Consider the following 26,900-nt stretch of genomic DNA (forward strand, 5'->3'; position numbering starts at 1 on the left):
CACTAGTGGGACGCGTACCGGTGGCGTAACGGACAGATGCCGGGGGCTTAATCACGCGGTTTAACCACCACAGTGTGGAGAAAAATATATATATATGTTTTCACGGCGATATAAAGTATATATTTAGTTTAACTTCCAGCTCTAAAACAAGCTTATAACACAATCTTTATCCAACCTTAATCATTAAAATGTAGCAACGCACATTTATGAGCGGGTTGAAACTTTTTTCTTTTTAATTTAGCATGTTGTCATTAATTAATTTGAACAAACAAACATTTGTTTGTTTTGTGGATGTTTTTTTCGTTGACGATTGGCTCACGTTTGTTGTTGTTTTTCTTTCCCCCCTCATGTTTGTGCTCCTCTCGCTGGCTGAATGCTGCGTAACCGTTCCAGCGTGAGATCACCGTGAGGTACGACTGGTGCTCCTTAATTATCTCCACGGCTTCTTATTCCTCTCCCTCCTGCTTCTAATCTATTTTCAGTTTAAAACAAACGAGACAATTATTCCATTTGTTGTCTTCGGATGACGACACAAACAAATCCATCGTGTCTTTTGGGTTTACTTTCTTTCAGGTCTCAGTGGTCCGACCCCGCAGCTTTATTTATTATTTATTATTCGTCTGTCTAACTCCGGGACACGTTTTATTAATGAGATAAACTGTCTCAAAAGAACAAATAAACATCAATACGTCGTTTGTGTTTACGACCAAAATAACCCGTTTATGCTTTAACCTACTTTTAACGTGTTATGTTGTATACGTCATCTGAAAGATGGAAACCTGAAGATGCAGCTGATATTTATTATGTCTCGTACGTCTTTAGGTTGACGCCCCTTTTGTTTTACAGGATGTTGAGCTAAATTTAACCATTTTGTTACCTCTAAAAAAAATATATTAATAATAATGAGAAAAGAAGATCCCCCCAAGACGCCGAGACCTAAAATAAATGTGAATAAATGTGAATAAATGTGCTTTGATGCGGCATCAAAAACTGTTTACGGAGTCTGTGCAGAAATACTTAAATACATAACGGGTGGAAAATGTCACATTTAAACTGCAGGTAAAAAAAATTAAAAAAAACCTGCATGGTTTCATCACAAAGTGTCCGTGAAGCGGAGCGATGAACCTGCAGAACCCGCAGAACCTGCAGAACCCGCAGAACCCGTTCCCCTCTCCGTCACACTTAAAGCAACGGGACGAAAAATAATTTAAACGCTGTTCTTTCTCTTCTTTTCTCCTCTTATGTTTGTGTCTTTTCTTGTCCTTCCTTTCTTGTGTGTGTGTGTGTGTATATATATACACACACACACATGTATATTTTTATATCTGTCACCGTCTTCAGAGGAAGCTCCGCTGGGACATGTGAGGCTCGCCTCGTTTAGTGTTTTTTTTTATGCACTCGTCTTAAAACTGACTGAAAAGCCAACGTGCTCGTTTTGCTTTTGACAAAATGGCAAAAGTTGTTGTTGTTGTTGTTGTTGTTTTTGCAGGAAAGCATGAAACTCGTTTGCCCTCGTGGTGGTTAAAGCGCTGAGCGTGCAGCGAACTGATTTACGCTGTTTTTAAACTTTTAAAAGTGTTTTTAAACTTTTAAAAGTGTTTTTAAAGTGTTTTTTGCTTATTTTAGGGGAATTGCATTTCTTATTTTTGCATGAAGTGCGTTCAATCTTTTTTGTTGTTCATAAAGAATCCAGTTGGACAACAGATTATTTTATTTGTAGTCCAACTCGTTCTGAGGAAGAACTTTAGAGGTAAACATCTGCTTTGTGTAGCAAGTCTCCAGCATGCTTACTTTTTCACTTCCTGTCGTCTATATATATTTTATTTATTTATATATATATATATATATATATTATATATATTTTATTTATTTATATATATATATATATATATATATATTATTTATTTATATATATATATAAATATATATATATATATATATATATATATATATTATTTCTATAAATAAATGAAAATAACTAACCTGTGTTTTGACTTCCACAGATCGGCTCTGGCCTCGGCTCACCAGGGTCAGCCGTTACCCAAAACCCTCAGCGTGATGGAGTGCACGCCGCAGGTGCACGGCATGCACACCATCATCAGGTCTGAACACGCACGCACACACACACACACACACATGCACCTAACGCCTTCTGGAAACTGCTTCAAACTTAACGGGTGCTCGGGTGACGTCGTGTCGCTCGTGAAGAGACGAGACCCCGACTTTCACTCCCCGGCGCTCATCGATCGAGCGGCTGTCGTTTTCTTACCGATCTTTTTTTCCCCGTCTTCTGCGTGTTTCTGCAGGAACAAGGATACGAACAGAGACGAGTTCATCTTCTACTCCAAGAGGTTAATGAGGCTCCTCATAGAGCACGCCCTCTCCTTCCTGCCTCTCAAGGTGAGTTCTTCTTTGCAATATAAATAAAGTACATTTTCCATTCTGCGTATTGTTATTGCATCTTGGTTTTACCTTCAGGTGGGCGGGTATGATGCGGGACTTTTAGGCCAGACCCAGACCATGCTTCATGTTGTAAAGCTGCATTCTCTCTCCTGACCACCAGGGGGCGACTCCTCTGGTTGTATAGAAGTCTATGCTTCATGTGTTAAAGCTGCATTCTCTCTCCTGACCACCAGGGGGCGACTCCTCTGGTTGTATAGAAGTCTATGCTTCATGTGTTAAAGCTGCATTCTCTCTCCTGACCACCAGGGGGCGACTCCTCTGGTTGTATAGAAGTCTATGCTTCATGTGTTAAAGCTGCATTCTCTCTCCTGACCACCAGGGGGCGACTCCTCTGGTTGTATAGAAGTCTATGCTTCATGTGTTAAAGCTGCATTCTCTCTCCTGACCACCAGGGGGCGACTCCTCTGGTTGTATAGAAGTCTATGCTTCATGTGTTAAAGCTGCATTCTCTCTCCTGACCACCAGGGGGCGACTCCTCTGGTTGTATAGAAGTCTATATAAATGACTCTACTTCTCTTGATGTATTCCCTCAGTAAACATTGTAAACATTAGTTTTTGGTCTCAATCTCTAGTTTCAAGTCTTCTTCAATACAGCGTGATGTTCATTTAGTAAATTATGGACATTTAGAGTCAAACAGACCATAAAGCAGGGGATGCTTTAGGGCGGGGCTTACTGTGATTGACAGGTCTCCGTCACTCCTCCGCAGTCCAAATATTCTAGTGTGGATGAAGATATTTTGAAAAACAAAGGACGTGTGGACAGAATTTTTTATCTCGATAAACAAGTTAAAAGACTCAATTAACACATTACGTAATTACAACAATATCTTAATCTGTTCCACAAAACATGGATCAATTTGTAGTTTCCATAACAACAGTTTGAACTCCTCTTATTTTTAACGGCTTTATAACATTCGGCGGGTTTATTTCGTGGTGTTTTTTTTAATTTTTTTTTTTTATTTTAAATCTTCCTCTTTTGTTTCCTCTTCGTCTTCGTCCAGCCGGTATCCGTGGAGACGCCTCAGGGCGGCATCTACGACGGCAGGAGGCTGAGCGGCAAAAGAGTACGTCTGAACGAGTGTGTCGTGTTGCGTTTGTGGTCGACGAGCTTGAGTTCATTTGTGTGTGTGTGTGTGTGTGTGTGCGTGTGTGTGTGCGTGTGTGTGTGTGTGTGTAGATCACAGGCGTTTCCATCCTGAGGGCAGGGGAGACGATGGAGCAGGCTCTGATGGCCGTGTGCAAAGACATCCGACTGGGAAAGATCCTCATCCAGACCAACCACGACACCGGAGAACCAGAGGTACCCAAATATTATAATAACTACAGACAAGATGGACGAATAAGCAACTTGTGAAGAAAAAAGGCCACAAACCCTGAAGTCATGTTCAGTAGAGCGTCAACACTCTTTTATTTTGTTTTGATTAAACTTTATTATCTTGTCTTTTTTTTAGCTGCACTACCTCCGTCTGCCCAAAGACATCAGTGAGGACTACGTCATCCTGATGGACAGCACCGTGTCCACCGGAGCTGCTGCTCTCATGGCCGTCAGAGTGCTGCTGGTAGGTCGACCCCCCCGACTGCTTCCATTGGTCAGAGCGTCTCCATTTTTTTTTTTAAATTGACATCCTCTCCTCCCCCTGAAGGACCACGACGTGGCGGAGGACAAGATCTTCCTGTCGTCCCTGCTGATGGCGGAGATGGGCGTCCACTCGGTGGCCTACGCCTTCCCCAAGGTCCGCATCATCACCACCGCCGTGGACAAGGAGGTCAACGACCAGTTCCACATCATACCGGGCATCGGTGAGGCGGGTTCCTGGTTCCTCGGGCTTCTAACTTTTTAAAAACAATCTATTTATGAATGTAAACAGTCAGAGATGCCAGACAGTAGAACTATCATGTTACCTTTAATCCCTTAATATTAAATAATAAAGTATTTATTTAGAGTTACTCTGAGGAACCTTTAACTGGTCCTGAACCAGTATCAGTTCTAGTCCTGATCTTCTATATGACCTGCATGAGTAGACGAGGCCTTTCAGAGGGGGGGGAACCAGGACTGAGTCTGGTGCTCAGAGACGATACCACTTTAGTCCACACGGGGGCGCCAGAATCAACACAGGGAAAGTTTACTATAAAGGAAACCTAATTTCAGTGTGTAGGATGTAGCGCCATCCAGTGGTGAGGTTGCAGATTGCATCCTTTTCCATAAAAGAACTAAAACACTTAATCTACCTTTTTTTAAATTTCCCCCCTCCTTCCTTTTCATTTTTCCAAAGGTAACTTTGGAGATCGGTACTTCGGCACCGACAGACTGGTGTGAAAGTGATGATGGGATGGACTTCTGAGGGGGGGGGAGGGGGGGTTGTTACAGAAGCAAAAACAGTCCTTCACCCCTCGCTGCTCCGGCGACATCGTGATCGACGGCAGGTCAATGGAGGCGAAGTGGAGATTCCCCCCCGTTGGTGCCAAGTTTACAGAAAGTTTAAAACCAAAGTCAGCGTGACCTTCAGGGACGTTCGTATTTATTCCGCTGCAATCTCAAAAACTCTCGATTTGATGTTGTAAATATCGTCTTTAATGTCGCGTTCAAACACCCGGGAGTCTCTTTTTGCCTTCAAATGTTGTAAATAAATAAATAGTTTGAACGTTAGTCGGGAAGCTTTTACTTTGTTCAACAGCAGTTAAAGAAGTTCTTCAGTGATCAATCGATTGTTCTGCACTAAAAACAAGAGTCTCTGTATTGGAATATTAAGTCTACTTAGCTTTGCTATCCAAGTTGCATAAGCAATAAATTGTGTTTTATTGTTACACTGAAGTAACCAGGTAAACTGCAAGAAAATCAGTGTTTCTAGACCAGAACCAGAACCCATCCACTGGTACTGAGGCCCAGTTTATGGTCCAGGTCTTTGGTGGTCTTGTATTTATCAGCCAGTTGTTTTCCATCCAGCAGTGTTGGGAAAGTTTGAATTGTTAAAAGTGCAGAAAGCTAATCTCGTGAATCTGGCGTGTATATAAAAAGTATTGAGTAATAATTCCCACGCTCCCTGAAGGCAACGCAGTTGAGGCAGGTCTCCAGCCTTTGCTGTCACTCATGAGAAGAGGCTACTTTTATTAAGGTCATCTGTACTGTGTTGACATCCTGTATCAGTATTGAGTGTGAATGAGAATCAATTACTTGACTTAATGTTTCTTTATTACATTATAGAATAAAAGATAAAAGACATTTAACATGATTGCACAGATTATGGATCCCGTTACTGCGTTTTACACATTTCTTCTTGCTTTGGAGACATCGGCCACCAATCCTCTTTTCTTTCCGCCGGCGCCGCTTCTGAAACACAAAAGACTCGTCAGGACTCGAGGAACATCTGACATCCCATAACCAGCCTCCACCCGTGACCCCTGATGAACAAACAGGGCACCGCAGTGCTACACCTCCACCCTTTGAACTATGAATTGAGAGTTTTTCATTTGACGTGGTCGACTTTCAGACCCATTAAATAATTATAGAAAATTGGTGTATGTGGTCAAAAAAATAATCCTATTGTAAAACTAGATGACTAGTTTACCAGGAAAGGGAAGGAAGTCCTAATAATGTATTATCATAATATTTAAATCAGGGTAAAACTGTAAATAAGTCAATTTAAAGCATCTCTAAATAGTGACTCACTATGACAAACTTATGTCTCGTCATAATTATATTAATATGACATTATTTTGACATGCACATATTTTAATTAAGTATTTGTATGTCGGTGTATTTTATATTTTACGCCGACAAGGGGAGACTAAATATTTTAGCACCTTTGGCTCCAATTCAGCCGCCGCATTTCTATTCTATTTCTCAAAAGAGTGAACAGAATATTCTCCAATTTAATTAACTTGAAATTATGAATCAAATGTTTTGACTGAAATTATTCAAAATTGTTCCAAATCAGACCTTCAGGCCCGATTCAGACCTTCAGGCCCGACACCTCGTGGCGTCCATTAATAAAACCAATAACGCCCTCCGTGGTGAATATTACGGCGGTTACCCGTCTTTGCGTCGGGTTGATCGGGAACATCGGCGATCTCTGGCGAACACAAACAGCTGGGGGTCTTTACGACATTACGGCTACGAGACAAACGATAACCAGAGAGGCGAACGTTAAGACGTGGGGGGGGGAGGAGGGGGGTGGCTGACCTGGAACCAGTCCCAGGTTGGAGTTGTCAAAGAACTGCTTGGGGTAGCTTCTGGACAGCAGGTCGGAGAATCTGCTCTTGGGGGAGTCCGGCAGCGAGACGGTCGGAGAGTCCGGGACCTTCCTGGGAGCGACCGCCAACTTCTTGGGCGAGCCGAAGAAGTTGGAGGCGTCCGAGGTCACGGAGAGGCCCCTCTTGGTGGGCGTGCAGGGCGACGACGGCTTGTCCAGCTCCGCCTTGCCCTTCACCCTCAGCATGACGGCTTTGCGCTTCCACTTGCCGATGTCGTCCCGCGAGCTGGACAGCGAGCTGCCGCGACAGGGGGGGACAAGGTGATGGAGGGGGGGGACAAGGTGATGGAGGGGGGGACAAGGTGATGGAGGGGTGACAAGGTGATGGAGGAGGGCTAAGAGACGCAGAGCGCTCTTGAGCTAGAATTAGACACGTTTTCTCACCTTTCCAGCTCGGAGATTTTAAGTTGAAGCCGTTTGACCTCCTCCTCCAGTTTGGTGTTCTCCAGCTGAATGCTGGTCTTGATCACCGAGCCTCTGGGGTTGGTGAGTCTGGCATGGAGGTCCTCGCCCTGCAGGACTGAAGTCAACACGGGGAAAAAAAAAAAATGCTACTGAAGCCGACCGAGGACTTAAACCTGAACCACGAGGTTTTCAAAACGGCAGAAACCGTTAAAACTAAAATACACGATTTGAAAACAACTCGTCTCCAGAGGATGAAAAAGAACAAACTTACACGAGTCCTCTCCTTCCTGCTGGGTTTTCCTCAAAGTCTCCTTCAGCTTCCTCACGTACTCTTCCTTTTCGCTCAGCAGTGAGCTCATCTTCTGGATGCTGAGGACAAAACCCGGTCCGTGTTACTAAAGGGGACGGCCGATGTTCACGTGGGGAGAAACATTCCTCGACTAATCAGCTCTTACTCTCGTTTGTGTTCATCAGACGCTGAACTCAGTTGCAGCTCCACCTTGAACAGTTTAGTCCGGAGGTTTTCCAGCTCAACAGCGCTGGGCGACGCATTTTTCTAAAGCAGAAAACAACAAATATTCTAAGTACAGCAGCTGCATACATATAAAAGGCTTTTGGTGGGACTGAAAATGAACCTCGGACTGGCGCAGTTTGCTCTTGAGGCTTTGGATTGCGTGGTCCTTCTCCTGGACCTGAGCGCGGCTGTCCTGCAGCTCCGTCTGCAGCAGCTGGGTGGCCTCTTTGTGGTTGGACACCCGGCTGCTGGCTTTGAGCCGAGCCTCCTCCAGCTGCTCGATGTGCACGTGCAGAGCCTGAAGAACGGAAACGAAGCCGTCAAACATCTGCAAAATGGGACATTGGAGACAGGAGCTGCTGCATGGAGACAACATCCACGGACTTGTTTAAGCTACATTGTCCCACGATGAGCGCCAGATGTTTACAGTGGTTTCATTTCCTTAAACAGCTGGTCTCTGTAGCTTTTAGCAAACTAACTCAAACTGGAAGGAATAGTGCATTCGTAGAAGAGGATTAATCCACAATTGAAAAGGAACCGAGTAACTCAGAAGCTTCTCTTCTCCTTGTGGTATGGATATTGATTCGGATCTGCTCGCAGCTTATGAGCTCGTAAACAAAAAGGACACGAAGAACCGATACGTTCGACATACTTTGATGGTTTCTTTCGTTTGCTGGAGCTGAAGCACCAGTTGCTGGCGGTCCGTCTTCAGAGGAGCCCCCTCCAGCGCCTGCAGCAGAGAGGAGGTCTTGCTGCTCTCCTCTCGGAGCCGAGCGTCGGCTTGAGCCTCCAGCTGCTTCAGCTCCTCACACGGACCGTTGAGTTTGTCCATGATGGCCTGCAGGAGTCGGGTGGATCGTGAGACACTAGAGAGACCAGCGATGCAGACGCTGAGGATCGGAGAGAGGGAGGTCAAAGACTACCTGCAGGGTCGTCTTCGTGGTGTGTGCCATGGCGGATCTGTGGTCCAGCTCGCTGGTCAAGATGCCGAGCAGCTTGCTGTCGCTGTACTGCCGGCTGAAGAAGGCCGTCAGCCGCTCCTTGAACCGCTCCTTGACGCCGAGCTCAGCCGACAGCTTGTCGGCGTAGGAAACCATGGTGGCCCGGAGCGCCTCCAGGACGTTGGACATTTTCTAAAAAAGAAGCAAAAAAGGGAGTCGTCAGAAAAGTTGACGGTTCATTCTCCCGTCTCTGGTTTTTACTTTAGATTTTTTTCAGTGAGAAATTTGACTGAAAAATAGACAAAGTCAAGATGTTTGCCAATCAGATAGAAACATGCAACGACAACAGAAAATATAGAAACGACGATGCCAGAAATAATGTGTGTGTGTGTGTGTGTAAAGCATCAGGATTCTCTTTTATTTAATGTGTGGAGGTGACGGGGATCTTTCACCTGCAGTTGGAGCTGCCTCTTGGCCAGCAGCTCCGCCAGCCGGCCGCCCCGCAGCGCGTGGACGTCCTGGTCCTCCTCCTGCGCTCGGCACAGCAGCACATCCTGCAGACGACTCTGCTCAAAAACGGCCAAATCTTTCTTCGCCAACTGCTCGAACAGATTCCTGTAGCACTCCGCTCGCGCCTGCACGCGCTCCTGAGGAGGGGGGGGGGGGACGACGACCACGTGTTATAGAGAGAGGACACGACGGTAACGAGATTTAAAATGGTGGTGTGGAGGTGGGAATACGTTGATATTTACCGTAAAGTCTCCCAGAGTCTGAGACATCTGACGCTCCAGCTGACTGACGGCGCTGAAGGCGTCCGAGGTGGGTTTTGGTAGATAGCTCAGATCGTCCTCCACGTTGACCAGAACGTTGGCGTTCTGCTTGGCACAAAGGTCTATGAAGGTTTGGAACCTTCTCAAGGACTCCTGCAACGATAGTTCAGTGGCATCAGAGCTCTATGCAACGCGTTAATATGTCTTTGCCTCTCAGCTGCTCATAACAAACAGACCCGTCGGGGACGCTACCTGCAGCTGCCTAGTAGAGTCCTGCAGCCGCGAGGACGGCGTGTCCTCGAGTCCACTGGCGCTCGGATCCGAGCCGCTCGCCTGATCTCCGAGCGCCGAGACGGTCGCGGTCGCGTCGCCGAGCAACTGAAAAGAAAAAGAAAAAAGGACATCAGAATTATGCAAAACTTTTACAATCTTACGTACATATGGCTCTTCTCTGGAGAACCTCAAACTGGGTTCAGTCGGCCCGTTAACGAACCTGCTGCGAGGCGTCGGCTTCGACTCGAGCCCGACTTCGTATCCGCTTGTTCAACCGAAGCTGCTCCTCGAGCTGCTGCACCTGAAAACAGCAGCAGACAAGAAGCTGATGTTGAGGGGCACGGGGACTCGTTCTGAACCAGAACCAGAACCCAGAGGAGCCGTGTTAGAGACCACCCATCGTCTGAGTGATGCGTTTTATCCAAACAATAATGAAGAGTACAGATAAACTCCCTAAAACCACAACGCGTCACTTTACACACTTTTTATTCGTCAACCATAATATTTTCTGTCGTCTCCGTAAATTTAAAATCTTTTGAGTCGCATACAAGCCCAAATAAATAAGCCTATTTCCCCAACTGCTCCTCTATAAACTCTTTGGACCGACCGTCTGCTGCATCTCTCGTTGGTTCCTCTCCTGCTCGCTCAACTTCTCCTGGACGACTGAGATCTGCAGGTTGGAGAACAGAAATTAACAAAAGAGGAGCTTTGAAGCCGTCGATGACTTTAATGTAGCAACAAAGTTACTTCATTCATCTCCAGGGGGGGGGGGGGGTGTATTTGTAGCAGCAGCAAACAAGGTTACAATACACACACAATACACTAAAATAAAGCATCACCGTCTCCATCCGGTCCTCCAGCTCCGCTCTGAGCTGCCTCTTCTCCTGCCTCAGTGCCTCCAGAGTCTCCTGCAGCTGGTCTCTCTCCTCGCTGAGAGACGTCACTCTGCTCTGCAGCCTCTCCGTCTCCTCTCTGGAGGCCCGACAGCCGGCGTCCTTCTCGGAGAGCAGAGCGTCTCTCTCCGCTTCCACCAGCTGCAGCTTCTCGGTCAGAGTCGACATCTGCGAGGACGGGGAGAAGGTTTGTCCCCCGCTTCTGAAAACCAGTTTCATGAAAGCACGTTGTTGTTGTTGTTGTTGTTGTTGTGGTGAAGTGTTAGACGCCAACCTGTCGATCCAACGAGCGTTCCTTCTCCTGGAGCAGTCGCTCCAGATCAGAGTTCTCCTGCTTCTGTTCACACAGCTCCTCCTCGAGTGACTTCACGAGCTCTTGCGTCGAGGAAGCCTGAAAACACAAAAGTGTGTAACTTCAGCAAGTTAAATATGAAAATGAGTCATCGGGAGGTCAACAGTTCGGGAAACGATAAACTTGGCGATGCTTCGAACTAAAAATATCAAACAAAGTTTTTTTTTAAAACACAGAAAGTACGAAACTGCCCAAAAAAATGCCAGATAGCAGCAAAGTAAAGCCTGATTTGAGTGAGATTGATGTTGTTTATGCTGCATGACTTCTTAAAAAGGCTCATCTTTGATAAACGAAAGGTTTCTACTGAGTGCGTGTCGACGGCCGGTTGCCTCACCGTGTTCACGCTGCGCTGTAGATCCTCTTCCAGCCGCCTCCTCTGCTCGCTCACGGTCTGCAGAGACGCATTCAGCCGTGTGACCTGGTGGAGCAGATACTGGGGGCCATTACTCACCCTCCACGTATAAAAACACAAACATCACGACACAGAGGACTTTTGTTAACGCCACATAGGAGAGCAAGTGTGAAGTTAGCCGTGTAGCAGCACGCCAGAAGCGAATATTACGTAAGTGGCCGTGATAATTTTGCGTCATCGTCGAATTCTACGATGGAGGGAATTTAAAACCAAACGTGGCAACAAACAGAAAGAAACGTCATCTACCGAGCTGATGGGTGTCAAGGATCCAATATTAAGAAAAACAAAACAGGAAATAGATCATCTTCTTCCAAGCCAGCTCATTATGAAGACTGTTCTTGTCTCTTGTTCATGGATTGTGCCGGAATGATCGCAGTCGGATGCATAAAGACGTGCGATACCAATTCACAACATCACAGTTTGCTCACTTGAATTATACAGTAGCGGGAAATACCTGCAGTGCATAAATGCCAGATATCAATGCACCTGTGCAACGTTTCTTCTTCTCTTCCTACCTCAGTCTGCACCGTCTCCATCCGGTCCTCCAGCTCCGCTCTGAGCTGCCTCTTCTCCTGCCTCAGTGCCTCCAGAGTCTCCTGCAGCTGGTCTCTCTCCTCGCTGAGAGACGTCACTCTGCTCTGCAGCCTCTCCGTCTCCTCTCTGGAGGCCTGACAGACGCTCTCCTTTGCCAACATGGCGTCCCTCTCTGCTCGTGCACTCTCAAGCTGCTCCGTCAGAGTCTCGGTCTGTTGACATGAGAAGATGTTCCAACTTGCAATCACAACACCGACAATGAAGGAGAAGTTTTAAAAAGAAGACATAATTCAACTCACCTGTTGATCCAAGTCAGATTCCTTCTGCTCACAGAGCGTCATGTGATCGGAGTAAAGTTGCTTCTGCTCTTGGAGCTCCGCTTGAAGAGATTGAAGAACCTGAGTCTCTACAGCCTAAAAATAGGAGAACACTTTGTAAACATCAAAGGGGATACAGTGCTTCTGAAAAGGAAGACTGAAGGATGCAGTTTAAGTGAAACACGACACAAGGAACAGACCTGTTGTTGCCTCTCTTGGTTTATATGATGTAATAATAAATAAATTTAAAAAAAAATATATATATATATATATATATATATATATATATATATATATATAAAAGTCTGCCAGTTACGTTAAAGAGCTTCAGCACTTAAATCCCCAAATGTTTGAAAAGGAACAGCTTCCCCTCACCGTCTGCACGTTACGCTGCAGGTCAACTTCCAGCTGGCTCTTCTGCTCAGTGACGGCCTGTAAAGTAGCCTGCAGCTCATTTATCTGGGGAGGATACGGCTGGTGTTAATCCGTATGTTTGCCATGAAGAGAACAACAACAACAACAACAACAACAACAACACGACTTACCTCTTGCTGAAGACGGGTTACATCCTCATCATGTGGTTGAGGTTCTGAGGTCAGTTTTTCTGGCTGGTTAAACCCACTTTGGGCGAGTGCAAACTGCGAAAGTAAAAACATGATTTTTGTTATTTTCTTTCTACGCAGAGTTGGAAAAAAAATGAAATAAATCAAAATTAACAAACAAGAAAGAGCCAATATTAACACACCGTCTCCATCTGGTCCTCCAGCTCCGCTCTGAGCTGCCTCTTCTCCTGCCTCAGTGCCTCCAGAGTCTCCTGCAGCTGGTCTCTCTCCTCGCTGAGAGACGTCACTCTGCTCTGCAGCCTCTCCGTCTCCTCTCTGGAGGTCTGACAGACGCTCTCCTTTGCCAACAGGGCGTCCCTCTCTGCTCGTGCACTCTCAAGCTGCTCCGTCAGAGTCTCGGTCTGTTGACATGAGAAGATGTTCCAACTTGCAATCACAACACCGACAATTAAGGAGAAGTTTTAAAAAGAAGACATAATTCAACTCACCTGTTGATCCAAGTCAGATTCCTTCTGCTCACAGAGCGTCATGTGATCGGAGTAAAGTTGCTTCTGCTCTTGGAGCTCCGCTTGAAGAGATTGAAGAACCTGAGTCTCTACAGCCTAAAAATAGGAGAACACTTTGTAAACATCAAAGAGGATACAGTGCTTCTGAAAAGGAAGACTGAAGGATACATGTAGCGCCATGCTAATTTGGTTACATGTGGTGTGGTCCTTTCTGTTATCAGTTCGGTAGTGTCCCGGCTTTTTTTGGGCTGGTTCAGGTGTGCACAGGGTGGGGAACCAATCAGAAGAAGGGGGAAAGGCGAGTTCAGGGGTTCAGAGTGGGAGAAGAGGTGCGTTATCGTGAGCTCGAGCCGAGGGTTGTGATTGGCGTGGAGGAGCAACGACACGGAGGACAGTGAGCCGTGTTGGAAGCGTGGTCGGAGTGCAGCGGACCAGCTAGCAGCGGACTAGCTAGCAGCTAACCCGCGAGGGGTTCGCTGAGGACGACGCAGCCGGCGAGACACCGGGAGGCAGGACGGAGTTTCCTGTGATCATCGCGCTTCCGGCTGGACTCCAGGGTTCTTTTGGGACTGTATCAAATGGCTCTCTGGGGACCGTGAGTACTGACCCCGCAGGAGGATTTACATGAGTTCCAACAAACGTGCCAGCATAGGGAACCCCAGCACAGACTGTTAACACCCGGGTAATATTGTGGGTTTCTTGTTACACTCTGTGAGTCATTGTTTTGTGTTAGAATACATGTTGATGTGGTATCTCTTGTGTCTGAGTGAAATTCCAGTGTTAGCATCCTGCTATATTTAACCAAAACAAGAGATTTAACATGGGATATATATTTATTTATATAAATGCATGGGAGTTTTGAGCCCACACCGACAGTTTAGTGATATTTTGAGTAGACCCTGTTCAATGCACCTCCCATGCAACAGGGGTCGGGTATGAGGCCCCTGACTAGAACAGCAACTGAGAAGGGGGGCTACATACAGTTTAAGTGAAACACGACACAAGGAACGGACCCGTTGTTGCCTCTTGGTTTAAAAGATATAACAATAATAATAATATATAAAAAGGTCTGTGAGCAGAAGCTCTTTAACACAACTGGCAGTGTGATCTCACTTAAATCCCCAAATGTTTGAAAAGGAACAGCTTCCCCTCACCGTCTGCACGTTACGCTGCAGGTCAACTTCCAGCTGGCTCTTCTGCTCAGTGACGGTCTGTAAAGTAGCCTGCAGCTCATTTATCTGGGGAGGATACGGCTGGTGTTAATCCGTATGTTTGCCATGAAGAGAACAACAACAACAACAACAACACGACTTACCTCTTGCTGAAGACGGGTTACATCCTCATCATGTGGTTGAGGTTCTGAGGTCAGTTTTTCTGGCTGGTTAAACCCACTTTGGGCGAGTGCAAACTGCGAAAGTAAAAACATGATTTTTGTCATTTTCTTTCTACGCAGAGTTGGAAAAAAAATGAAATAAATCAAAATTAACAAACAAGAAAGAGCCAATATTAACACACCGTCTCCATCCGGTCCTCCAGCTCCGCTCTGAGCTGCCTCTTCTCCTGCCTCAGTGCCTCCAGAGTCTCCTGCAGCTGGTCTCTCTCCTCGCTGAGAGACGTCACTCTGCTCTGCAGCCTCTCCGTCTCCTCTCTGGAGGCCTGACAGACGCTCTCCTTTGCCAACAGGGCGTCCCTCTCTGCTCGTGCACTCTCAAGCTGCTCCGTCAGAGTCTCGGTCTGTTGACATGAGAAGATGTTCCAACTTGCAATCACAACACCGACAATTAAGGAGAAGTTTTAAAAAGAAGACATAATTCAACTCACCTGTTGATCCAAGTCAGATTCCTTCTGCTCACAGAGCGTCATGTGATCGGAGTAAAGTTGCTTCTGCTCTTGGAGCTCCGCTTGAAGAGATTGAAGAACCTGAGTCTCTACAGCCTAAAAATAGGAGAACACTTTGTAAACATCAAAGAGGATACAGTGCTTCTGAAAAGGAAGACTGAAGGATACATGTAGCGCCATGCTAATTTGGTTACATGTGGTGTGGTCCTTTCTGTTATCAGTTCGGTAGTGTCCCGGCTTTTTTTGGGCTGGTTCAGGTGTGCACAGGGTGGGGAACCAATCAGAAGAAGGGGGAAAGGCGAGTTCAGGGGTTCAGAGTGGGAGAAGAGGTGCGTTATCGTGAGCTCGAGCCGAGGGTTGTGATTGGCGTGGAGGAGCAACGACACGGAGGACAGTGAGCCGTGTTGGAAGCGTGGTCGGAGTGCAGCGGACCAGCTAGCAGCGGACTAGCTAGCAGCTAACCCGCGAGGGGTTCGCTGAGGACGACGCAGCCGGCGAGACACCGGGAGGCAGGACGGAGTTTCCTGTGATCATCGCGCTTCCGGCTGGACTCCAGGGTTCTTTTGGGACTGTATCAAATGGCTCTCTGGGGACCGTGAGTACTGACCCCGCAGGAGGATTTACATGAGTTCCAACAAACGTGCCAGCATAGGGAACCCCAGCACAGACTGTTAACACCCGGGTAATATTGTGGGTTTCTTGTTACACTCTGTGAGTCATTGTTTTGTGTTAGAATACATGTTGATGTGGTATCTCTTGTGTCTGAGTGAAATTCCAGTGTTAGCATCCTGCTATATTTAACCAAAACAAGAGATTTAACATGGGATATATATTTATTTATATAAATGCATGGGAGTTGAGCCCACACCGACAGTTTAGTGATATTTTGAGTAGACCCTGTTCAATGCACCTCCCATGCAACAGGGGTCGGGTATGAGGCCCCTGACTAGAACAGCAACTGAGAAGGGGGGCTACATACAGTTTAAGTGAAACACGACACAAGGAACGGACCCGTTGTTGCCTCTTGGTTTAAAAGATATAACAATAATAATAATAATATATAAAAAGGTCTGTGAGCAGAAGCTCTTTAACACAACTGGCAGTGTGATCTCACTTAAATCCCCAAATGTTTGAAAAGGAACAGCTTCCCCTCACCGTCTGCACGTTACGCTGCAGGTCAACTTCCAGCTGGCTCTTCTGCTCAGTGACGGCCTGTAAAGTAGCCTGCAGCTCATTTATCTGGGGAGGATACGGCTGGTGTTAATCCGTATCTTTGCCATGAAGAGAACAACAACAACAACAACAACACGACTTACCTCTTGCTGAAGACGGGTTACATCCTCATCATGTGGTTGAGGTTCTGAGGTCAGTTTTTCTGGCTGGTTAAACCCACTTTGGGCGAGTGCAAACTGCGAAAGTAAAAACATGATTTTTGTTATTTTCTTTCTACGCAGAGTTGGAAAAAAAATGAAATAAATCAAAATTAACAAACAAGAAAGAGCCAATATTAACACACCGTCTCCATCTGGTCCTCCAGCTCCGCTCTGAGCTGCCTCTTCTCCTGCCTCAGTGCCTCCAGAGTCTCCTGCAGCTGGTCTCTCTCCTCGCTGAGAGACGTCACTCTGCTCTGCAGCCTCTCCGTCTCCTCTCTGGAGGCCTGACAGACGCTCTCCTTTGCCAACAGGGCGTCCCTCTCTGCTCGTGCACTCTCAAGCTGCTCCGTCAGAGTCTCGGTCTGTTGACATGAGAAGATGTTCCAACTTGCAATCACAACACCGACAATTAAGGAGAAGTTTTAAAAAGAAGACATAATTCAACTCACCTGTTGATCCAAGTCAGATTCCTTCTGCTCACAGAGCGTCATGTGATCGGAGTAAAGTTGCTTCTGCTCTTGGAGCTCCGCTTGAAGAGATTGAAGAACCTGAGTCTCTACAGCCTAAAAATAGGAGAACACTTTGTAAACATCAAAGGGGATACAGTGCTTCTGAAAAGGAAGACTGAAGGATGCAGTTTAAGTGAAACACGACACAAGGAACAGACATGTTGTTGCCTCTCTTGGTTTATATGATGTAATAATAAATATAAATATATATATATATATATATATATATATATATATAAAAAAATATATATAAAAGTCTGCCAGTTACGTTAAAGAGCTTCAGCACTTAAATCCCCAAATGTTTGAAAAGGAACAGCTTCCCCTCACCGTCTGCACGTTACGCTGCAGGTCAACTTCCAGCTGGCTCTTCTGCTCAGTGACGGCCTGTAAAGTAGCCTGCAGCTCATTTATCTGGGGAGGATACGGCTGGTGTTAATCCGTATGTTTGCCATGAAGAGAACAACAACAACAACAACAAGACTTACCTCTTGCTGAAGACGGGTTACATCCTCATCATGTGGTTGAGGTTCTGAGGTCAGTTTTTCTGGCTGGTTAAACCCACTTTGGGCGAGTGCAAACTGCGACAGTAAAAACATGATTTTTGTCATTTTCTTTCTAGGCAGAGTTTGGGAAAAAAAATGAAATAAATCAAAATTAACAAACAAGAAAGAGCCAATATTAACACACCGTCTCCATCCGGTCCTCCAGCTCCGCTCTGAGCTGCCTCTTCTCCTGCCTCAGTGCCTCCAGAGTCTCCTGCAGCTGGTCTCTCTCCTCGCTGAGAGACGTCACTCTGCTCTGCAGCCTCTCCGTCTCCTCTCTGGAGGTCCGAGTGTCGGCCGTCCTCTCAGACGACAGACCGTCTCTCTGCGCTCGAACACCCTCCAGCTCCTCAGTCAGCCTCTGGATCTGTCCGGACAGAAAAGAGACACGATTGTTATTCAAAATGAGTTTGTGTGGTTTATACTATTAGCAAGTACTGAATAAAGGATATTGTATGCATTGGCACTAGTATAGAATTCTTTGAAAGCTAAAGTAAGCACAGAAGTATTGTAATTAACACCATACAAGATTTAATTTCTCTAAAAGCACCCAGACTCTTACAAGCGTTTGCAGCTCCTCCGTCTGTGCACTGGGTGAATCCTCCTGTTTGGATGTGTGTGCCGTCTCCAGCTGTGCGATCCGCTCCTTCTGCTCTCGAGTCTTGTCCAGGGCCGTCCTCAGCTCTTGCTGATTCTCAATCATCTGTTTGATTTTAAAAAAAGGAATACATAATATGTAGATATTCTTTTCTCGGCTTCTTTCTGCATTTTTAAAAACGTGGACTCACCATGTCCACGTTGTCCTGCATGTCCGTCTGCAGCTGGTCTCTCTCTGCAGTGAGCGATGCGACTGTGGAGAGCAGCTGCTCCGCCTCCTCTGCAGAGCTCCTCTGCTCAGACAGGAGAGCGTCCTTCTCATCGCGCACACGCTGAAGCTCCTGTGACAGACCCAGGATCTGTTGGATTTGATTTCCAACCGTCAGTCAGGACATTGAAGTTTAGAAGAAAAGGAAAAAAAAAAAAAACACCCTGCTTTTAACTACAGTTTCACTCACATGTTCCCCGAATTCAGACTCCTTCTGCTCAGAGAGTTTCTCCAGATCAGAGTTATTTCGACTCTGCTCTTGGAGAGATTGTAGTAGAAGTTGGGTCTCTGCAGCCTAAAAATGACAGAAGATGTAGAGCTTTTGAAGAGGGACACGAAGAAGTCGCTGTGAACTTCAAAAAAAAAAAAAAAAGGGGCGGCAACAACTCAGGGAAACCAACCGAATGGATAGAATTTCAGAAATATTTGTAAAGATTTGAGTCGTTTGAGAAACATAAAAAAGAAAGCCGTTTTCATAAAATAAAGTCATCATAAAATGTTTCAGATACATTCACAATGCGTGGACTCACCATCTCCACGTTCTCCTGAAGGTTCCTCGTGAGCTGGTCTCTCTCTGCAGTGAGCGATGCGACTGTGGAGAGCAGCTGCTCCGCCTCCTCTGCAGAGCTCCTCTGCTCAGACAGGAGAGCGTCCTTCTCATCGCGCACACGCTGAAGCTCCTCGGTCAGCTCATTCAGCTACACGCATCCAAATGCATTAAAACTTGAAGGTTTACATTTGTGGGATCACTAACCACAAGTTTCTAATGCTTGAACCAACAATAACCAGAGAACGGCAAAAAGGTGTCCGACTTGACAAGGAATGAAGCGTCCGAGTCTCCAAGTGATCCAACAATCAGGTCATCTCCAATTTAAATATCATAGTGATGCTCACTCATAAGACTTTGTGGGAGTCCCGATGTCCCGAGCAAAGTTTTTGTATTATCGTCCTTAAAATACGGGACAGTTAAATAATAAGTTGATGATCGTTAACACTGACCAGGCATCAGCAACTGAAGATACGTTTAGTTATTTTAGTATATTTTGAGTAATAAAGATCCTATTCCTAACAGATGTCTGTGTGAACACTATTAAAAAGAACACACGCATCGGCTGATTCCGGTTCTAACTCCATCTACAATATTTAAATATCACTAATGGAGCACATTTTTTGGGGTAGCAGAGGCGTTTCCCTTACCTCTTACGACCCATCAACACCGTTCTCAGAGGATGCTCGGAGGACTCACCTGCTTGGTCAGATCCTCCACCTTATCCGGAAGAGTCTGGAATGAGGCGAGCTCCTCCAGCTGAGCTCGAAGGGCTCCTTCTGCCTCATGAGACGCCGTCAGCTCTCGGTTCAGCCGGGCCACAGTTCTCTCCAGCTCCACGCCGTCCATCAGATCTGGAGAACGGAGAATCGTACAACTCTCATCCGGTTTCACCGAGTGGGTGTTTCTGTACGAAGTCGGCGACTCGGGTTCGCCGGAGAAGACATTTGACACGTACTTTTGGGGACTTTTCCGTCGAGCAGAGCGGTGAGCTTGGTGTTCTCGTCGAACGCCACGTTCAGCTCTTTTTGGAGGTCGCTCTGCAGCGCTCTGTTTCGCGACTTCTCCGTCTCCAGCTTACCGCGCAGGCCGTTCACCTCGGCCTCCATCTTCTTGGAGTTGGCGCTCAGAGTCACCTGGAGAGGGGACGAGCAAATACAAACATTTCCTGGACTGCCTGAAAAAGGATTGATTTTTTTTTTTCCACTATTTTTTAAAAGACAACCTGTACTTTTTGTTATATTGCCAAACGTGAAGTTAGACCGTGTTCAACATCCCAACAGTAGATGTTCAGACTACCGACGGCTGCGTGTGCCAATCCCACTCACGTTCATCTCCTCCACGGCGATGTTTTTGCTGCGCAGGTGAGCCCATTCCTTCTTCGTGTCTCTGCTGAGCCCCTCGGCGTCGTTCAACGAGCGCCGGAGCGTCGCCACCTCCTGCACCAGGTCCTTCCCGCTCTGCAGGGCGGAAACGTGACGATTAGCTCGGCGACTCCCCGCTTTATTATTTGATCCGCTCGGTGGGAGCTCAAACTTCAGCTTCCGCCGACATTTCACTTGCAAACTATTAACATTTGCAGTTTAAACCCTCAATTGTCAGTACAAGCGAGCACATGATCATAGCATGCCAATAAAACTATTTCTAAGATAAGCGACAAGAATTTGAAGCTCAGAAATACGGCACACTGCAAACATCTTAACCAGACACGGCTCACTAAAGCCTCCCTTGATACTATCTGGGCCCGTAGTTTAGTAGCACACACACACACACACACAACTGTATGTCTGCATATCTCTGCTAAAACAGCCATGTTATGCCTTTATATTTATTAAGTTACTAAGAGAACAATTAAAACACATACCATACTCTGAAGTTCCTTTACAAATTCAGTTTTCTTCTGCAGCTCCTCAGACAAAGTTTCTAGTTTGTTCTTGAAAAGACACAAAAAACATGTGAAGAGTATTTAACAAAACGGCTACAATCTTACAGTTTGGCTTTTAATTCTATGAATAATAAAACAACCACTTCTTCCTCAATATCTTAACATGAACTGAATATTCAGATTAAATTCTTACCTGGAGCTCCAGACATTGGAGTTCAGAGGATTCGACGGCCCTCTTCAGTTCAGAGATTTCGTTTTGCATGTCATTCTGAGAGAGAGCGCACAAACAGAATGAGCACAGCCCCACTCGGCACACCCAGCTCTCCTTTAATCTAAGCACTTTAAGTGGCGTCTGAATGGGATCAAAGAGATTACCTCGTGCCCCTTCCTGAAGTCCTCCTCCAGAGATCTGAACTCGTCCATCTCCTTCTTCTCCGCCATCTCCTCTGACAGAACGGCGTTCTCGTTCTCCAGGCGCTCCGTCTCCTCGATGAACATCCCGATCTCCTGCTTCAGGTAGTCTCGCTCGGCTGTCAACATCTCCACCTTTTCATTGGCCTCCTTTGCCTCCGTCTGCAGCTGCAGCTCCAGCTCGGCAGCCCTCTGCATTTTCTCCAGGGTCTCCCGTTTCTGATGGGCATCCGTCTGCAGCTGCAGCTCCATTTCGGCCACTCGGCCATCGGATGCCTCTGCCCTCGTCATGGCCTCCTCTTTGTGCAGACTCTCTATATCCAGCTGGTGCTCCAGGTGGGACACTTTCCCTGAAAGCTTGTGGATATAGTCTGGAGACACAAAGTCTTTGGGGCTGGAAAAAAGATAAAAACCATACAGATGACTAAAGTATGACCAACTGTAAACTGCGTATAGACACTCAAACACCAGGGTTTTGTTCCACATATAGCAGCTGGAGTATACGGTACAAATATACAGTAAAGACGACAAGCCACACAACTAACTGTAGAATAGAAAGGATGGAGGAGCTTAATCTGGAGATTGAGGGGCAGCTTCGATACACTCCACTTGTGTCATTTGAAACTAAACTTAGTCTCATGGATAAATTAGGTAACATGTCACAGTGTTATGGGAAGGTTTACAAACAATGCATTCAGAAAGTATTCATGTTGCAGTTAATTTTCCCAAACTCATCTATTCTCACTCGTTTGAAGGCCATCACATGAACGGTTGTCGTGAAAACTATGACGTGTCCCGTATGTCCCAGAGGACCACAAAGCTCCAACTCATGATACAGTTCTCACACAATCAGTCCTGAATGATTCAAATAGTTAAATTAGCCGTCTTTCAAGTGAAAACTCCTCTAACCGACAGTATAAAAAAGGACCCTCACCTGTTCCCAAAGCTTCGAACGGTCACAGAGCTCTGACTCATGTCCATGTCGTCTGAAGGCTCACCGGGAATCTCCCATTGGGAGTCAAAGTCCTCGTCGTCTGAAACGCACCGTGTAGGCATTTAAAAAATAAATATCTCAGACTCATTAGGGGGATGGTCATTTTCCAGAGTGCATATGCTCTCTGTGGTTCCTCCTCACCTTCACACAGATCCATCAGACAGGAGCTTTCTGCCTTTCGCTTCCGAGTGAAAGAATCGGCAAAGCTGAGGTCAGATGGACCTTCACACGCAGACGGTCGGCCAAGTCGGATCATCTTTCCTCCCCACGTTACCCTGCGTTTTGGCAACTTAAAAAAAAAGAAGAAAAAAAAGGAATAGAGTCATTACAACTAGGATACTTCGGAGAATGCCGAGCTTCAACTACGGTGTTATTTTGGCTCACCTTTCGAACAGGAACCAGGTTGGAGCTGGTGACCAGCAGTTTGGTCAGATTTCTGATCCTGTCCTGTTGTTCTCTCTGGAGCTGATCCTTTTCTTGGATCAGCTGGGAAAGAACCTTCTTCTCCGTCGCTGTGGTCTGAGTGACTGAAGAAACCTGTAGGAAGGTCCCACACAGGTCAGTGGGGGAGGAAGAAAATGGGACTTTCAGTGATCGGCACATGGCTAAATAAATAATACAAATAAATAAAAACCACTTGCCTCAGTAAGCCGTCGCTTGAGGTCTACAATTTCATTGCGATACCTTTTGAGCAGAGCCCCGTCATCAGACACCTCTGTCACGTGAGGGTCGTTCTTCATTTTCTTTGCAGTGCTGGCGAACTAACACAAAGAGAGACTTTGTGAAACATCTGCTTCATTTTCTCAGTCTCATGTTTGCTCTAACATTCAAGGACAGACGACATCCAACTGAAAGCCTTGCATGTACAGTGGAAAAGAGCCAACCCTAGAAAAATAAAGCTTTACAATAGGATTGTATAATAAAATGTATATATTAACCGTGCATATTTCACCAACCTGCAGAGTGCTGAGTGTCTCATCTAGAGCGACAGGAGTGATGGTGCAGATGATGACTGTTTTTGCGTTTCCACCCAAGGAGTTCTGCAGGATGCGGGTCAGCTTACTGTCTCTGTAGTTGGTGAAGCCCCTGAAGGAAGAGAGTTTTAGCAAATGTCAGCACGGTCCTCGAATTGATGTTCAACCAGGCGTTAAAAAATAAATAAATTTAAGAGATTCAAGATGGCGACAGCGAAAATGCTGAAAACTGTGTTTCTCATGTCACTCTTGGAAATGAAGCAAATAAATACACATTTCCCAAAATGTTATCTTTCTTTCAGCTAACTTTTTTAAAATTTTTTATACAGAGAATAAGAAAGTGGTCATAATCCTTTGCGCCTGGAGCAGGAAGAGGGATCATTTCAACACGGATGAATCAGATGATGAAAATGTGTTACAGAGCGTTATTGGAAGATAAATCAGAACAATTATCAGTTATTTGAGGACAAGCAGAGGAGGGTGTGTTTACTCACTTCTGACTTTCATCGGTCAGTTTCTTGATCACTTGGCTGAGCGTGAACAGGCTGCGATTGATATTGCAACCTTCTTTGAAGCGTGTGCCTAGGACATGAAAACAGATGGATTATTATTATAACCCAGTACAGAGTGTGGTGTGCAACCAGTAAACTAACATGGCCTCAGGCCTGGGCTTCATTCAGAAACATATGAAGTGAACTCCATCTTACCGTCAGCTCCTGTTTGACTTGTTCTCTCAGATCCAGCCAGATCAACTAAATTCTAGAAGATGAAGCAACATTGCTGGTGAACAAGTGATTATAAAACACACACAATAAAAAATTTAAAAAAGAGCTAGCTTACTAAATGAGACACAATAATGGCTCCATCTGCATTTTCGCCTTCTGCATTTTCGCTACTTTCTCTGCTTTCCAGGATCTAAAAAGAGGAAACCAAATCATGAAAAAGCCCAGAATCCTACACGTTACTTCCTGCGTGTCGGGGCGTCGCTCACCATTCTGAAAATGGTGTGCGAGCGGCTGCTCCGCTCGTTCATTTTGGTCTTCCCATAGCGGCGGTTCTCTACGGTGCAGAGAACACATTGGTTGTTACACGCGGTCGGCAGCGTTTTAAACCCTGAAGCGATCAGTCTCGTGTTCAGCGATCTTACTTTCTCCTTTACGAATCCAGGCGAGCGCTTGTGTAGAAGACGTAACCAGCTCCTCAGTCAGGTCGGCCACAAAGATGTTTTTCTGCATGTTCATCAAGACACAGTGATCATGTAAAAGAGGAAAGTGGATGTTCTCAGGGTTTCAGGAATCCTTGACTTTAAAGTATGCTCCTTGAAAAGTATGTTACTAAAAAGCTTAGGCCCAGTGTTATCATTTAAATCACCTCTTAAAAGAGGGGCTCTTCTCTGATATTTAAACTCTGAAAACCTACCCATAGAAACTGTTAGAATTCCTCATTGAGCCAGTTTAAAATTAAAAGATTTCCATTGAACACGTTGAGTCTCCAGGCTGAGATAACAACTGTCATGATTTTACTCTTGTGCTTTCTGAAAGACACCAAACCCTTTTATCGTCCACAGAACTTTTAGTTGTTGATTACATTAAATGTGTTTGTTTGCCGTCTTTCATTTTTACGGCTTTGTAAAGACACCGTCTCCCAAGTTTTGACATTTTTAGTTTGTGAAGTTTAATAAAAGGCCACCACTAAAAAACATTTCTGCCATCTTGGCCAATAGATAATCATCACAGAGCTAAATTCAATGATTGAAGAGTGTAAATGTTAAACACTAGACCTGAAAACATACCATAAAGAATTAAGATTTTATAAAATGCCACCAAACCCCAAATCTTGTAAATAGCCCACTTACATTGATGGTCTCTCTGACTTCCAGGGGTTTTCTCTTCCAGCTGTCAACGAGCAGATCGCTCACAGTTTCATTGTAAATTTCCATGTACGAGACCCTCAGAAGGAACTCCTTCTTCGGACACTTTTGGTCAAAAGAGAAGTGCCTTAGTTAGAAAAAAATAAATAATAATAACTACTCCACAAAACCAACTTTGGCATCAAACCGGATTAAATTCTTACATTTTGAATCGTTTGGAAGACGTCCTCCACGGCCAGAGGGATTACTCCGTGATTGCGGTCGCTCCCCATCATGGTGAAAGTCTTCCCTGAGGAAGTCTGTCCGTAAGCGAATACAGTGCCTATGGATCAAGCACCGATTAGATACACACACCTAAAAATAAACACCAGCTGCAGAGAGTTAATGGAGCAACACATTGTATTCGACTGCATCCCGTTTCCATTACATACCATTGTATCCCTCGACGGTGGACACAACGAGGGGCTTTGCGATGTCCTGGTAGAGCTGATTGGTGGTTTCATCTGCGGTGAAAACACGGTCTGTGGACAAAAGAGCAGGACGGTGAATGTATAGCAGATGTCTGTGTGACGGTGCCAGACATCTCAAAAGGAGCCACACAATAAAAACAACAACAAGTGAACTGCATCTCTTAATCCTGCACGTGCTGCAAAACATACCGAAAACAAAGCTCTTGGTGGAATTCCCCTCATCGATCTGATGAATCGATTTCTTATCAGCTTTCCAAAACAGCTGTACGGGCTCTGCGTTCTCCAACGCAGCGTTTTCTTCCCTGTAATGTAAGACGCAACAATTAAGATGCGAGTCAGGTGGCAAAGTTTATGTTGCTTTGTGAGAATTCAGTTCAGGCGGAATTTCTTCCAACATCCCCGATGATTTTATGAGGTTTGGAACCTCGGCAAAAACAACATGTTTGGAGAGAACTCATATCGTGAAAAGTCTATATTAAATTATAATTAAGAGAGGCAGTACTGGATCGTCAATAATGTCCTGTTCAAGGGCGTTAGGCCCGACAAGTAGTGGAGGGCCGGCAAACCATTGAACAGGACATTGTTGACCTAACTTTACCCTTCAGTAACTGACGTTACCCTTCGGTAACTGACGTTAGCTCCTGACTGACGTTACCGTTCGGTAACTTAAGTTAGCTCTTAACTGACGTTACCGTTCGGTAACTTACGTTAGCTCTTAACTGACGTTACCGTTCGGTAACTTACGTTAGCTCCTAACTGACGTTACCGTTCGGTAACAGACGTTAGCTCCTGACTGACGTTACCGTTCGGTAACAGACGTTAGCTCCTGACTGACGTTACCGTTCGGTAACTTACGTTAGCTCCTAACTGACGTTACCGTTCGGTAACAGACGTTAGCTCCTAACTGACGTTACCGTTCGGTAACTTACGTTAGCTCCTAACTGACGTTACCGTTCGGTAACAGACGTTAGCTCCTAACTGACGTTACCGTTCGGTAACTTACGTTAGCTCCTAACTGACGTTACCGTTCGGTAACAGACGTTAGCTCCTAACTGACGTTACCGTTCGGTAACAGACGTTAGCTCCTGACTGACGTTAGCGTTCGGTAACTTAACTTACCTCTCAATAAGGGGACGGACACGAACACACACTTTAACGGCTGACTCTTCCGCCATTCTTCTCTTTGAGAGTCACAGAGAACCGACGGATAAACTCCAACCTAGCTAACCTAGCATTTAGAGAGGACCGCCGACTGGCGCGAGCGTTTCTCTCCTTCTTCGCCGTTTCAAATGGTCCCGCTTGGTTTCTATTGGTGGACGTCACCGGAAGTGGACACGCCCATGTACGGGTGTGTAAAAAAGAAAACCCGTTACGTTTTATTTGTTTTTAACAAAAAGGTTAGGCCACGTGTGAGTGAGTGAGTGGATC

The 26,900-nt window shown here is 45.7% G+C and overlaps 2 protein-coding genes across 7 annotated transcripts in view; one reads left to right on the top strand and one right to left on the bottom strand.

Moving 5' to 3' along the window:
• Window positions 1–5,688, top strand: part of si:ch211-243j20.2 (uridine-cytidine kinase-like 1) — a 13,742-nt gene extending 8,054 nt beyond the window's left edge. The window contains 9 exon segments of the mRNA XM_034528252.1: window positions 394–410; window positions 2,004–2,102; window positions 2,307–2,400; window positions 3,465–3,527; window positions 3,641–3,763; window positions 3,915–4,022; window positions 4,107–4,263; window positions 4,737–4,767; window positions 4,769–5,688. Coding sequence (XP_034384143.1) covers window positions 394–410; window positions 2,004–2,102; window positions 2,307–2,400; window positions 3,465–3,527; window positions 3,641–3,763; window positions 3,915–4,022; window positions 4,107–4,263; window positions 4,737–4,767; window positions 4,769–4,805 — 729 coding nt within the window. The 3' untranslated portion in view covers window positions 4,806–5,688.
• Window positions 5,632–26,793, bottom strand: cenpe (centromere protein E). Of its 6 annotated transcripts, XM_034528199.1 has the most exons (58): window positions 26,592–26,793; window positions 25,662–25,774; window positions 25,434–25,523; window positions 25,206–25,324; window positions 24,988–25,107; window positions 24,280–24,361; window positions 24,124–24,191; window positions 23,973–24,047; window positions 23,840–23,891; window positions 23,627–23,714; window positions 23,115–23,244; window positions 22,800–22,919; window positions 22,543–22,695; window positions 22,300–22,447; window positions 22,099–22,198; window positions 21,129–21,558; window positions 20,947–21,021; window positions 20,733–20,801; window positions 20,197–20,328; window positions 19,827–20,004; window positions 19,568–19,722; window positions 18,852–19,019; window positions 18,512–18,616; window positions 18,245–18,412; window positions 18,019–18,159; window positions 17,602–17,823; window positions 17,400–17,492; window positions 17,242–17,325; window positions 16,855–16,968; window positions 16,549–16,767; window positions 16,349–16,441; window positions 16,188–16,271; window positions 15,015–15,128; window positions 14,709–14,927; window positions 14,509–14,601; window positions 14,348–14,431; window positions 13,176–13,289; window positions 12,870–13,088; window positions 12,670–12,762; window positions 12,500–12,583; window positions 12,107–12,220; window positions 11,789–12,019; window positions 11,196–11,279; window positions 10,784–10,900; window positions 10,456–10,677; window positions 10,224–10,286; window positions 9,837–9,917; window positions 9,596–9,721; window positions 9,326–9,496; window positions 9,026–9,220; window positions 8,556–8,765; window positions 8,285–8,470; window positions 7,754–7,930; window positions 7,574–7,674; window positions 7,390–7,487; window positions 7,098–7,233; window positions 6,644–6,951; window positions 5,632–5,791 (listed from the first exon to the last, which is right to left on the bottom strand). In XM_034528199.1, exons 1-58 carry the CDS (start codon window positions 26,645–26,647, stop codon window positions 5,715–5,717), a joined length of 7,761 nt encoding a protein of 2,586 aa, XP_034384090.1. In that variant the 5' UTR covers window positions 26,648–26,793; the 3' UTR covers window positions 5,632–5,714. The 6 variants fall into 6 exon arrangements, with proteins under 6 accessions (XP_034384090.1, XP_034384091.1, XP_034384092.1 ...); XM_034528200.1 differs by lacking the exon at window positions 18,512–18,616 and having other exon boundaries at window positions 18,245–18,394; window positions 19,002–19,019; window positions 26,592–26,765; XM_034528201.1 differs by lacking the exons at window positions 10,456–10,677; window positions 10,784–10,900; window positions 11,196–11,279 and having other exon boundaries at window positions 11,801–12,019.
• Window positions 26,794–26,900: the final 107 nt, after the last annotated feature.

The sequence above is a fragment of the Cyclopterus lumpus genome, chromosome 24 (genome assembly GCF_009769545.1).
Source record: "Cyclopterus lumpus isolate fCycLum1 chromosome 24, fCycLum1.pri, whole genome shotgun sequence".
Lineage (NCBI taxonomy): Eukaryota > Metazoa > Chordata > Actinopteri > Perciformes > Cyclopteridae > Cyclopterus > Cyclopterus lumpus.